The 14,188-nt window shown below is 45.9% G+C and overlaps 2 protein-coding genes across 2 annotated transcripts in view; one reads left to right on the forward strand and one right to left on the reverse strand.

Annotated features, from left to right (window-relative positions):
• xylt1 (xylosyltransferase I) overlaps positions 1–843 on the forward strand; it is a 39,360-nt gene extending 38,517 nt beyond the window's left edge. Inside the window, exon 11 of the mRNA XM_030348038.1 lies at positions 1–843. This exon is cut by the window's left edge and continues 466 nt beyond it. The gene's annotated coding sequence lies outside the window, so the exon portion shown is untranslated.
• A 4,191-nt stretch (positions 844–5,034) lies between these two features.
• arl6ip1 (ARL6 interacting reticulophagy regulator 1) lies at positions 5,035–13,210 on the reverse strand. Its single transcript, XM_030343578.1, has 6 exons — positions 13,025–13,210; positions 12,110–12,243; positions 11,458–11,577; positions 8,523–8,640; positions 7,605–7,689; positions 5,035–6,127 (listed from the first exon to the last, which is right to left on the reverse strand). The coding sequence occupies exons 1-6, from the start codon at positions 13,058–13,060 to the stop codon at positions 6,009–6,011; spliced, it is 612 nt and encodes a 203-aa protein (XP_030199438.1). The 5' UTR covers positions 13,061–13,210; the 3' UTR covers positions 5,035–6,008.
• Positions 13,211–14,188: the final 978 nt, after the last annotated feature.

Below are 14,188 nucleotides of genomic sequence, written 5' to 3' on the forward strand. Positions count from 1 at the left end.
ATTTATTTTGATCCGGAGGGAGAGGGAGCTTTGGACGAATCTGCGATTATAAGCGCCCTGCGTTCCTGATTGGTCGTATGTGTCGGGGTTCAGGGTAATGGGGGAGGGAGGGGGGAGGTGTGTGTGTGTCTGTGCGAGTGTGTATCCGGTTTGTCATGAAGGAGTTGTTGTTGTCTGCAGAATGCCGGTCCTATGGGTGTGTTTGGCACTGCAGAGTGTGTGCGTGTGTGTGCCTGCGTGCACGTGTGTATTTGCCTGCATGTGTGTGCGTGCGTGCGTGCGTGCGCGAGTGTGTGTCTGTGTGTGTGTGAGCGAGAGAGAGAGGAAGGGAGAGGACATTAAAGTCTCAGCTCGTTTGACGTTTGGATCGATCAGCTGACAGCTGATGCGCTCGATGCTGAGTGAGCTATTTATTCAGAGATAGGTTATAATATTATTTTAGTCAATGACTAATATTCGATATGCTGATATTTGGTGCAGTGGGTACGATTCGTATTTGTAAAAAAAGAGCGTCTGCCTTTATTTCAAAAGGCCTCTTTGCGACATCCTGTCTGTTTGGGGCATCGAGTCACCAGGCTTTGGTGTGTAGACCATCGTTGGAAACAGACTCCTCCTTCTCTCGCTCTTCTTCTCTTCTCAAACATGTGCACCTTTTTATTTTATCGTTAATCCAGAGCACAAATGTAAATGTTTGCTTGACCACACAATAGACGTGGAAGGGAAACAAAACACGGCACATTTTCGACAGTGACGATGACAGAAAGCCTTAAGAGCAGATGGGTTTGTGTTTTCCCAAATGGGTGGATGGTTCTATAGCACAGTGGGGTCCGACTGGGATGTGGAGGGAGGTGGAGGAGGAGGAGGAGGAGGAGGAGGAGGAGGAGGAGGAGGAGGAGGAGGAGGGCCGGCAGACCCAAGAGAGCCCTTCTTTGGCTATCAGCTCTTCTCCTGACCGGAGGGACTCTACTCTGGAGAGAAAGCTGGAGCCTCGATTCAATTCACACCGACATGGAGTTGGTTATTTATTTTTTTTTCTTTTGCTTGTTTTTTTTCTGTTCTTGTCTTTTTAATCATTTATACACAACAATGGCGACCAAAGTACCTTTGTATTATGCACACCTCCGCAGGCAAGATAAGTCTGGTATTCCTAAATGTAGTCAGAGTATATTATAATTGGGAACAAACCCAGAGGCAGTGGTGGTGTCACTGTGTTCATGAATACTTATGGCGTGGCTCCGTGTGGCACGGTAGACAATGTAAAACAGAGTCTCTACAGTGAGCTGCCATTCTCAGTAATAAAGGAGTTCTTGTTTTTAATATAGGTAATGTAGAAAGAGGAAAAAGCTATTGACAAGGTTGATGAGCTTGTGTTCTCTTTCCTTTTCATGTGTGGTGTTTGTGAGGGGCACAAAGGAAATGGGTGTTTCCCCACCACCATAAAACCATGGTCATTATTTCTTAAGTCACTTTTCTACCCATTTGAAAAGATACAGCCATTTCTGATCAATGGGTATTTTAGTATTAGCTAATTAATTAATGTAAATATTTATTTATAGGTGATTAACAGTTTCTAAAGTATAAGTACATTTCAGAAGGATCTAACCCTTTGCGTCGGACGCAGGTGGGACCACAGGTCATGTGAATGCCATCAAGGGCATTTTTTATTTAAAATACTACAAGGATGTTGCAATGTTTCTTGGATGAAGCACACATGTTGTATTCACAGGGGCTCTCTCTCTCTCTCTCTCTCTCTCTCTCTCTCTCTCTCTCTCTCTCTCTCTCTTTCTGTCGGTATCTCTCTTTTTCTGTCTCTCTCTCTGTGTCAGTCTGTCACTCTCTGTCTGTCTGTCTCTGTCTCTGTCTCTGTCTCTGTCTCTCTGTCTCTCTCTCTCTCTCTCTCTGTCTCTCTCTCTCTCTCTCTCTCTCTCTCTCTCTCTCTCTCTCTCTCTCTCTCTCTCTCTCTCTCTCTCTCTCTCTCTCTCTCTCTCTCTCTCTCTCTCTCTCTCTCTCTCTCTCTCTCTCTCTCTCTCTCTCTCTCTCAGAGTAGCACTGTGCCTTAGCTGTACACTCCTGTTTATCTCTGGTCGTCCTGTGAAATTGTGAAAATAAATCTCTATAGAAAAACTTAAAAAAGCCAAACTGTTGTTGATGTTGATGCCTTATATAATTGACCGTATGGTTTTCACCTGAATTTTTAAAATAAAATGCGAATCCCCAAAAATCGGGCCCTTGTTTATTCAACACAAAAACGCCACAAAATTGCTCGTCATAAAACATCAGTGAACCCCTCACCACCTCACTCAAGAGCTGACACTGAACCAGGAGTTGAGGTGTTCCCACATCTGGTTCAGACGCCTCGGAGGCACACTGTTAACACGCGGTTCAAAGCAGTACAGGTACGCCTGCCTCTTTACGGACGCACGGAGGGAAGACGACGTCCAATGCAGCACCTGCAGCCGCTGAGCCGTAGCAGCTCAGTTCCGGTCCGTTAAATCACATCGTAGCCGAACAGATCCGCAGCTCAGACGACAGCGAAACAAAGGGAAAGGTTAAACGCGGGGAGGAGTCGTGACAGGCCAGCCGATTCCCATTGCCTCTTGACATTTCTTTCAGGGCTAGCAGGTTAGAATTAGTTCTTCGTCATGTGGATTCGTCCCTCTCTATAGCTCCAGGGTGGGCCGTTAGAAGTACGCTCCAGATCACGTGATCAAGTAAATCAACGTCATTAACATGAAATGTAAAAATAACGTAATTGTTGCTATGCATTGCTTATGTAAATAAAGATATATATTATATCCTGTGTAGCCATCAATCAGACTGAACATTATACATTGTTAACTTCTTCATTCTTTATAGATGCTTTAAAATGGAATGAGCCCATGGTAATAACAGTAATATACAATCCCTTGTAGGCAGTTCAAATCCTCCTTTCAAGTGGTCTTCCTATTGGGTTGAAAAGTGTTCAGTCGTGCGAGAAAGGAGGCCTGCAGCTTTACATCCTGTACTGCCTGGTTGATTTTACCAGTAAGGAGTGGCAATTAACCTCCACCAGAGCTATGGGGTGTGTGTGTGTGTGTGTGTGATCACACCCCAACCACCTCCACCCTCTACCACCTCCACCCCTCTACAGCCACTCAAGGCCCTATAGCAGACCAACTTTTCCTTGATCCAAATACGTCATGCAATTCCCATTGACGTACTTTTGCTCATAATACTTTCCAAGGGGAGACGATTGAGGCATGCATATTAGCAAGCGGTTGATTATTATACAACATTAAATGCATATGAGCAGCTTATTATTCTTATACACATCATTAAATCGGCAGTACACTCACTGTGAAGTCTGGGGGGGGCGAGCGAGAGAGAGAGGGAGAGAGATGCTGACAACAGCTGGCTAGCAGCCTGCCTAATGGACTCTGTGAGGCACAGCATATATAGCAAACAAAAACACATGAAATCACCTTTAAACCAACACAGCACTTTCCTCTTGCAGTAAACCTTTTTGGGTCTTGGTGTTCTTGCACTGACGAGAGACAGAGTAGTGTGTGTGTGTGTGCGTGTGTTTGCAATGCTATCGGTCCGTTGGCATATCGCCTCTGTGTATGGCGCAATTCATGGCCCACATAAAGTTTTGCCTGTGTGAGCGCTGGCAGCGCCAGATGACGTCATGGGGGCCCCCATGCCGCGAACGACTAGCAGACCCAGGGAGACGCCACTGGCCCTCTCCAGATGCTCCCAGAACAGTCCGTTATGTGTTGCTGGAGAGTGGGTGTGGTGTCATACGTCTTAACACCAGCGTATGTTATTGGTAATAAAGCACAATAAATAATGTTACTTAAAGGGCACAGATGGTTTTTGTATTGCATAATATTGCGTTTTAATACGGTCACCAGGGAGACACTGAAAATGGCAAACGAGACGATGAATGTCATTTGACATATAGACCTAACGCACTCACCCACCCACATTATGAGTGTTTTCTCCTGCCGACTACGTGCAGCGCACCGCACTTCCTTAAAAACATCCTGAAACATACCGGGAAGGCAGATGGTTCCCCGGTGTCGCACCCGAGTTGTTTACTAACAGTGTCAGGACGGGGAAATGGATCCCTCCCATCACGGTTTTTAATCTCAACATCGCATTGCTGGACTGCGTCGATTAACATGACCGAGTAATGGTCTCCCACGAGTGTGTCCACAACGTCCCGCTACGTTTTGTAGGATTGATTCTTCAGATCTCAAGACTAATGGAACTGTTCTACATTAATATGAAATAAACCAGATGCAACGTGCTCAAGATAAAGGCCTAATGCAACACACTGCTGCCCTCTAGCGTACAGTTATATTAATACAGAGCAGCCCGCCATCATTGTGCATATCTAAAAGAACTGATATAATCACCACACTAAAATATCCTTAAGCAAAGGGCCTCGTTTTTGTACCATTTTTTTTTTTTACAGGTTAGAGGAAAAACTCCTCAAATTACTTTGTTCCATATAGTTCCCACCCGTGTGGACTCGAGTGACCATTACTACAATCGCTTGATTAGTTACTGTGGCTAAACGGCGCCCTCTGGCGCCTATTTCTTCCTAAATGAAATTCAGTCTGATCAAATCGATTAATACCAGAAACATAACCGAAGAACAGCTTATACAAGATATGTTGATCCAATGCTAGGCCACTGGTATTCAGGGGGAAACTATCTACGATAAGAGACAACGAGAGAATATTCGAGGCATTGGTTGAGTGGAAGGGCAAACTGAAAATGGCGCTGCATAGGTCAAAGCAACACATGGCCAGACTACAGTCAGCTCGATCCCCATGGGGGCCAAGAGGAGCAGAGGACAGCGCTATGTGGGCCACAAGACTGAACTAGCGGTCACCACGGACCTTCCAGCTAAACAAGAGTACAATGCAACGCTTTATACGGTTGTTTGGGTCAAATATCATCTGCATTAGCTTGGTCATTCCCATGAATAAGTCTGAGTCAATTTCAAATCACTGCAATAAAAAAAATGACACGGACAAGTGTGAATTAAAGTTAATTTAAAGCAGACTTTATTCATTAAAGATCTTTGATAAAGACACATAAAAAGGTGAAATGACGGACAAAACTGAATTGGACCAAAAATAACACACGATGACAGCACAAAAAAAAAAATGGAAGAAAAGCCCAACAGAGCGACTGGGAGAAAGCGATCCGAGGGCCGGGTTCAGGAATCGGCCTATTTACATCGTTACAGCCACCCCAGATTTGAGTTTATTAAGAAGAGCGCATAAGGGGCGTGTACAGCTAAGCGCTAATTGAACCACCACAGTCAGCTATCAGCAGCAGGCTCGAGTAGACAAAAAAATATATATAATACAAAGCTACCAGTTGCTGCCACAGCAGACGAGTGTCCATCTGAATCCAGTTATTTTGTTCTCTAGTGCTGCAGTTTTAAGAAAAAGTTGAACAAAGCACACGATAAACTAGCGTGGCTAACTCACCCTAGTGTGCCTGAATTAGCCATCATCGTAAAATCCAAGAAATGCTATAATACCCAAGTGAGGCGTCACTTTTGCCCGAATAAAGAGAATGGCTTAAAAAGCGTTACCTTAGCCTTGAATAAATAAAACCAACCCAAAACATTAACATGAAGAAACGTGAGGGGGGGGGGGGGATCCCACCCAACCCTATAGTGAGTGACAGTGCTGAAACCAAAGACCCCCACGCTGGGACTACAGCCTACATCGTGTAATCTGGCGGGAACGCAACTCAAAACAAACGCCGTTTGTGTACGAGGGAGGGATGAGCCAAACAAACGGCTCACGAGAAGACGCAGACACGTTCTGCGGTAGAAGAGGAAACCTTGTTTTTTGTGTTTTTTCTTATTTTAACAAAAAAAAATAAACTCAACCACCACAACTTCCTTGTTCCTCATCTGGCCTTCAATAAACTTAAAACCTTATCATCCGTTCTTTCTTGCGCAACAGTTCCATCCTTCCGGAGCCCTCGGGCCGCGGTCCTCACTCGGTCTTCTTCTCCTTCTGCTTGAGCAGCTTGTTGATCTCCCTCTTGGCCATGGCCGTGTACTTGGTGATGACGCCGTGCTGGTTCATCCCGGGCAGAAGCAGCAGGAAGCTCACTGGAAAAGGACAGAGGGGGGGAATTCGTTTTTTTTTGGTTCCTCTGGAAGTTGGGTTACAGGTCAAGTGTTTTTTTTTTTTAATTTAGTATATTTCATATTAATTAAAATTATTAATTGCAATTATTCATGAATAACAGTTTAGAGAAAAATAAAAACTGAGTTTGTAGAAAACTAATTTGTACAATGGATCAAGACAAACAATCTAAAATTGTACTCTCAACGATCTACGATTTCTCAAACAGCCGACAAATTCAAACCCAAAAATGAAGGTTCAAAAGGGCTGTCAAGTAAGACATTATGCTAGCTAACCATCTTTCCACCATTCCCCATAATTATAATCGTATAAAACAGCCTCGACACGTTTCATGTCCCTCTTCCCCCCCCCCCCCTCCCCCCCACAGTGCAGGCGCCTGGTTGAGCGCACGCAGCGACCCAACCGGCTTCCGTTTGGGGAGGGCTGTACTGACATTTTGTCAGCCAGCCATTTCATCTCTACCAATGTCATTTTGATAGCGATTCATTTTCTGACATTTTCAAATCAAATCCAATGTTTTCAGCTAGGTTCCATTACTCCCAAAAAATGTTTCCTTTACTGACGGTAAGGCAATTTGGAGAAGAGCCAGGGTAAACCTGATTTTCAACGCATCCAGCTGAAAAAAAATAAATCCCAGCTTTCCCCTAAATCCCATGACTAGCTCGCTAGCTTAAGCAATCATTCCGCCGAGCGCAAGGGCAGAGTTTGCACAGGTAGGCCCGCCAAACCATGCTATTCAGTCAAAAACACAACGGGTCAGAGCACCTGATGTATTGATGCCAAGACAATTAACATATTAGGCAAAATAATGATTCTAAAATATATATCCCTAGCCTCAAATCATTTGACCTAGTTAATGTACATATGACCATGAACAATGGCAGAGGGGAGTAGCTATAACATTTGCATCAGTGAAACCAAAGATGTTGCACAATAGCGACAGTAGTTCTGAGGCGCCACAAGCCCGATAATGATCGGCATCACTGATGGCTGCTGAGTCACGGGGAAGAATGAGGAAGTGACGCAATGCTGCATTCACAGGCTGCCACAGCATGTCGCAAGACGACTAGCCAACGTGCCATCAGGCAAATACTGCATCGTAAAAAGCCTTTATGGAAAACTATAGGAAAGTGAAACTATAGTCAAGTGAAATGACTATAGTCAACTATAGTCATTTGACCGTTATGGGATTTGAATGCAATCGTTTTTTATACATCAAACAACAACCTCCAGAAGTACAACGTCAAGTGAAAGTAACACTACTGTCCTTATGCTCAATCTAATGACGCTATTGGCGAGACCTTTAACACAGATACATTTCCTGACTTTGGAACCGCAGCTTGACAGCAGCCGACTAAAGAGGAAGAGGCGGGCTTTTCACAGACTACCATCGCTCTCGCGGTCCAGGGCGAGTCCTATTGGAGAGGCGGCACTGCTTACCGATCAGGTAGGTGAGGAAGAGGTTGTGCACCTGCTGTCCGATGAAGGCCATGGCCAGCAGGCTGCTGATCACCAGGGCAAAGTACTGCGGAGGAGAACAGGAGACGGTGAAAACGTTTCCCAGCACACTGTACCATCAGCGATATAGAGCCTTGACAATAACGCCAGCTTTAAGGGGATAACGACGTTAACTGGAATCGAACATTGCTTAAAAACAGAAAATCTGTTACTCAAGGCACGTAATCTAATAATTAATACGTTAATCAAATAAGTGAAACAATGGGGCGTATGACGACACGTCACTGAAGTTCGGAACATTAAGATGCTTGACCCGAGGCCTGGTCTGAGCAGGGCCCCGACTCGGGCCCCCCAGAGCCGAGGGGCGCCTCCCTCAGCTGACTGCGGGACCGATTTATCCTCCACCCGCACAAAGAACATCATTGTACAAAAAGAATCCACCCCGAAGCAGTGCAGACATCCACGGCAGACTACTTTATTAAAATAAAAAATAAAATAAAAAACAGCCGGGAGGCAGCACTGTAGTAATCATCAAAGGGGTGGTATTAAGACACCAGGTGAGACCATGATTAGCCATTACAATCCTTTTGGAAACCCTGCCTTTTCCTGCGTTTTAGTGACATCACAAGTGGGAGGGCCTAGATTAATTAATTTAACCTTTATTAATACTCGAGGGCTCAACTGAGGGGTGACCCTCCTTTGCAATGATGAGGTCGAGTCGATGCTGGATGAATGCCGGATTGAGCAACATTTTCTACAGTCCACTCCCACGTGTGATGTCCCCAAAGCACAGGGAATGGCTTGTCCTGGGCTAATCCCACTCACACCTGGTGCGCGTCATCTGACCCCTTTTAGCGAGTGACTGCCGTCCTTGTGCCGGTGCACCTGGAGGGAACGTACCGCTTTGGGCTTCTCCTCCTTCAGGGTGAACAGTCGCTTCCACCAGCCCAGCACACGCCGCTGGGTCTTCACCAGGTTGCCGCAGATCTCGTGGAAACGCTGCTGCTGCTCTGTGGTCCTGCACAGGGGAGGGAGGAGAGAGGGGAGGGATGAGGACTTCTGCAGGAAGAAGTGGAGCAGGCCAGAAATAGCTGGGCACATGATGGGCATGATTTTTCATGCGATACAACCAAGGAGACTGGGCTAAAGACAGAAGCTTATCGAGTTTGAAATTAAGTTTATATGTTGTACTTTTTCTACCATGCACATTGTGACCCCGTCTGTGAAAAGCGCTATATAAATAAATGTTACTCACTTATTGAGGGGACCAGTATTAAATAGATCATAATTTTCTTAGACATTTCACTCCCATGATTTTCCCCCCCAACTAGTGCAGGGACGACTTTGCAACTGCTCATCCGAGATAAGCAAGCAAAGCATGAAACGGCAATAAGCAAATCCCCCGCACAATATCTTGGCGGGTACGCTCGTGTCAACACCGGTATTACCGGTATTAACTTTGAAACTATAGGTCAACCGCCATCTTCTCCGTCAACTCTCCTCTCACACTCGGTGACAGCGGCTGGCCGCGCGCCAATTCTCGGCGTCTTATAACGTTCTTTATATAAGATTGGGCTTCGCGGGGTTTGTTTACCGGCGTTGCTATGGTTACCGGTCTAAGGAAGCATGTCAATTCTCGGCGCGACAATTCTCCCGCACAGAGCAGAACTGTGGCCTATTCTACACATTTTAATTTTCTTAATTATAATTATATTATTCATTTTTACTAAATTTGTTTTTTATTACTGAAAAAACAAAAAAACGGTGTTGCAACACCGAATAATCTGTGTTGGCCTCAACACCGGTAACACCGTATACCGCGGCAACCCTAGCGGGGACAAAAAGAGGACTTCCACACTAGGTGTGGATAGCAGGGTTCCTCTTCCGCCTTGCTGTCACGCTCTATTTCCGTATGTGGAACACGGCCTCGTTGATGGGGACGACAGAACACAGATCCTCAAATAGTACGACTGACATTTCAAAGGCTACAGCAAAGCGAGGAGCTGGGAGACGCAGTCAAGTCTGCTCAGCTCAAGTCAAGCATCCCGTCTGTGGCTTTGCTCTTGCAAAGTAGAAGGAGGCAAACTATGCATGGTTTTAGACCAAAACCAAAAAGGTGTGATTGGTTTCATCTAAGCATGACGCATAACCTGTAGTAGTGCAAGACGCACCCTGGCAGGAAGGATCCTTTGAAGCTTGCTGGATGAGCCCCTAGATTCCTCCAGAGCTAACACGGTTTAACTCTCATGTCCTGCTGACTCAGAGTTGCATGCTGGAGGCTTTGGGCACCGGAGTCAGACACCCAAGATGCCTCAACAGTTGCACGCCGTCACTCAAACCCAGAGGCCTGGCTGTCTGGGAAGGGGGGGCTGTCCCCATGTACACCACTACCAGGGCTAGACTGGAGAGGGAAGCCTAAAGATCAATGGTGTAAGCTGGCGTTTTGAGTTATAGGTCTGGGGTTAGCTGCCGGCCCATTGTAAACACTGGTCTTACCACTTCCTGATTTGTGAAATTCATCTTCCTTTACCGTCTGCAGTTTTTTTGGCGAGGGAAAAGACTTGGCACAAACCATTGCCCAACCAGTTAAGTTGCCATGCTTATTGCTTTGTTTCAGCATTGGAATAGTTGTTCAGGGGTTGGGTCAACATGACATTTCATGTTGACCCAAGATGGATACCTGATCTAGAGCTTGACCGCCTTGGTCCAGGCTGGGGGTCTTCAGGGCTGGATACAGACTTGGACCCTAATGGACCTGGGAAATCTGTACAGAGTTCTGATTGGATCCCCCATTTTGTTTTCTGTGTATATACACTCGAACCCGCCTTTGTCCTAGATATGACAAACCCTAACCAATGTCTAAGAGGGAAGAGACCCTAGGAAATTTATGGTCCACAAACCATGTGATTAAGAGCAGAAGAAAAAACCTTTCAACTGCATTAGATGTTAATCATGTGCGATACCTGGTACCATCTATATAACATGGACCTCACACAAGTAGGTTACAGAACCGACCAGCGGGAGGGCAAAAAACGAGTGAGGGACTCACACTACCGTGTGAAAACCAGTACTACACACGCGAGGGCTGACCCCTACAACACACCCCAGGCCAGCTCTATAAGTGTTCATGCAGAGAGCTCTTTGTCGTTGCAAGTGGTTTGCAAATATTTAAGCTTGCGAGTCAATTCGTTTTCATTTTGAGCCTGCATGTCCATCTTGGACGTTAGCCTAACAAAGTGTACACTGTGTGGGCAAGATGATGAGTTACGGTAGATGCATGCTTGTCAAAGACTGAGCCTTGCACAGCCAAAATCAGGACGGATCTCCTTCGCTTCAGAGATTCTGCAGAGCTCAGGCTAAACCCGTTTCCTGCCACGCCTTCCTGGGCATTTCATCTCGCATCTTCATCTCTCGCGGTTGGGGGCTCGCACTTTTAATGTAGCATGGCTGGGCGCTCACATCATTGTACCTGCTTGCCGGTTATTACAAGCCTACGTTGACTCCATCACACACACATTTTACTGCCATCTTTACAGCGCATCATCACTCCTCTGCTGACTCAACTCGCTGCGCAACATTTTTCCTACGCTCCCGTCATCTGATCCTTAAGGGCAGACTCCCAGGCAGGTTACACAGCACTCTCATGCATTTCTCTCATGATCAGTGACGAGTCCAAGCCTCCTCAGAGCCACGCTGGCATGATGACACACAACGAGGGACCGACGGCGGAGCAGCGGTAATAGAATAGAACCACGGTGGGACCCTACCCTGCTCAGGGTCACGGCGTCGGCGAGGTCTCGGCGGAAATAGGATTCGCGCAGACCTCTAGTCTTACCATTTGTGTGAGCCAAAGATGCGGGGGGCCAGGGTGGGCACCAGGTAGTCAGCCAGGCACAGCAACATAACCGAGCCGGAGACCCCCGTCAGCACGGAGGGATCCAAATAGTAAATGAGCCTGGAGGAGGGGACAGAGGGGTGAGAGAGGTCAGACTGAAGTACAACACCACAGCCAAAGGCGGAACAGATGGCATGCAAGCACACTGAAAGGAATCTTTACATCTCACGTTAAGTGTGAGGGTTGATGTAAGGAATCACAAGAAGACAAAAAGTAGCAAAACGGGTCACTAAAAGTAGCAAAACGGGTCACTGAAAGATGGCCAACGTGCAGTTTTACTTTGGCCTTGTCAGAGATATGCTCGCAAATTAGACTGACCAAGCGTGACACAACAGGAACGGGAAGTTAAACCCAATCACCCAATAACTAACCAAAGTTTTGCATTAGCAATGATAATTAAAACAAAAAATAAAAACACTTCCATAGTACAATTTGTCTGTTGTTGCATGGCCTGAGATGGATACTTGTATAGACATGTTAACCAATTGCCTCCCCGACCTTTATAGATGCAAGCCAGCAGTCTGATAAGACTTTACAATGGCCAACCAAACACATCCACCGTACATGCAGCTGCTGTGGAGGGGGGACCTACATGAAGACCAGAGTGGTAGCTCCGATCAGGGCACCAGGGAACCAGGGCTTCTCCCAGCGCACCACCTGATCCCCGGCCAGGATCACCTCCCCCCAGCCCTGAAGCTGCTCCTCCAACTGGGCCGTTTCCTGCGCCTGGAAAAATAGTGTGAATAGAGTGAATATTAATGGTCAGAGTCTTGCCCAACACCAATACTGGACCCAAGGCACGAAGACCACACTGGGGACACTAATTAGAGCCCTTTCATTGCAAGTTTGCCAGAGCATCTTCTGAACGGTTATCTTTGAGGACAATCAATTAATTGCACTCAAGGCATGTAGGCTTTGCAATTGGGATTTTGGTCGCCTGTTTCCCCTATCAAGGGGGGGGGGGGGGGTAATCGTAAGGAAACATCGCTTAGCAACTCTCCGCGGAGACCTTGAAAAAGGACGCTTTGTACTTCGGTCGCCCCACAACGGAAGGCGCAATCTTCCTCTGGATAAGAGCTTCATGGAGGTTACCCGTGACCTCTGAGACCGTTTCTGCTGCTCTACATTTATACAGAACCACTCATGGCAAGCAACAGGGGCTGTGGTGTTCACGTTACAAAGCCCTGGCGAGCACCGCAGTATCGATTGATCGAGCATCCGGCGGGGTGGTTTCCTCGTGTATCAGGGCGGTAGATCACGTCAGTGTCACACACAGATCAGCCCTGCGGTTCGTCGGTTTGAACCTCAACGAGGTGGCTAGGATGATGTGCGCTTTTCAAGCTAACCTGCCCTAGCTAATCCTCATTAAGACAAAGGCCTGTACACAGCCCAGACAGCTACGGATAAGGGATCGATCGCTATTATACCAACGCAGTAACGCTACACTAAATAGCTCAAGGTCCGAATCGTTGAAATATTGAGTTACAGAAACCACGGTACAACTTACGAGCATGTTTGAGCTTTTGTTGTCTCCTTCTGCCATGATTACGACCTGTCCTGTGAGGGATTCTTGCACAGCGTTTGGTTGTTTTTCAAATGTCGTCTTACAGGAACGGCCCAGAGCACAGTGCACAGCTCTATGGTCTCAGCGTCACTAACGGATGACGGCTGACGGCCCTTTTTATCTTCGAATGTGCGTCAGATGCCCCCCAATGCACTGTGGGAAATGTAGTGCGGTGCTGCGACAGATATCACATGAAGAATGCCTAATGTTTCAATCTCTATTTAGATTAGATCTAAATTATTCATATAGATCTATTTAGATCTCTTCAAAAGCCTCTGGTTAAATGATAGCAACAGGAAGTTACATATTTGAACTATTGACAATCTGGATATACAGAGACTCCTTAGAATTTAATTATTGAGCGAGTGAGAGAATCATGTGGTACATACATATTAAACCATTTAGAGGTTCGTCTCATGTAAATGATTTTCGAGGATTTTTTTTGTAAAATAAAATGTTAGACACGACACTATTGGCAGCAATGATCCAGCATAAACCAAGCATGTGAACATTTTAATTGAGCATTTTAGATCTCCTCGAACATACTCTGTCATCGCCAATTTAATAAATGAAAGACCAATATTGTGCACTTGACTTGATCAGCACACACACACACACACACACACACACACACACACACGCGCGCGCGCACACACACACACACACACACACACACACACACACACACACACACACACACACACACACACACACACACACACACACACACACACATCTGATTATCAGTTATAGTTTTGGACCAGAATCACAACAAATAAGATTATACATGATTGGCTACACTATACACTTATGTTGTAGTCAGAAAACAGAGAAGGAAAGTAAAATATCTTAAATTCAGTGAACAAATGTCAAATTATAGTTCTTAATTTCTGTCTTTTATGACATGGAACTAGTCTGAATGATCATGCTCAATTTCTGTCTCTGAAATCTAAAATAGTGAATATTCCATTTATTGTTTTTGCATGCATTGTACATTCATTATCTTCGCTCTATTAATCTAATATGTTATGATTATTGACTGTAAGAGGCATTCAGCAACGTAGTCCACTGTCGTTGGAACCCATCCATGGACTTTCCTGGCCCGGT

This window comes from Gadus morhua, chromosome 2 (genome assembly GCF_902167405.1).
Source record: "Gadus morhua chromosome 2, gadMor3.0, whole genome shotgun sequence".
NCBI lineage: Eukaryota > Metazoa > Chordata > Actinopteri > Gadiformes > Gadidae > Gadus > Gadus morhua.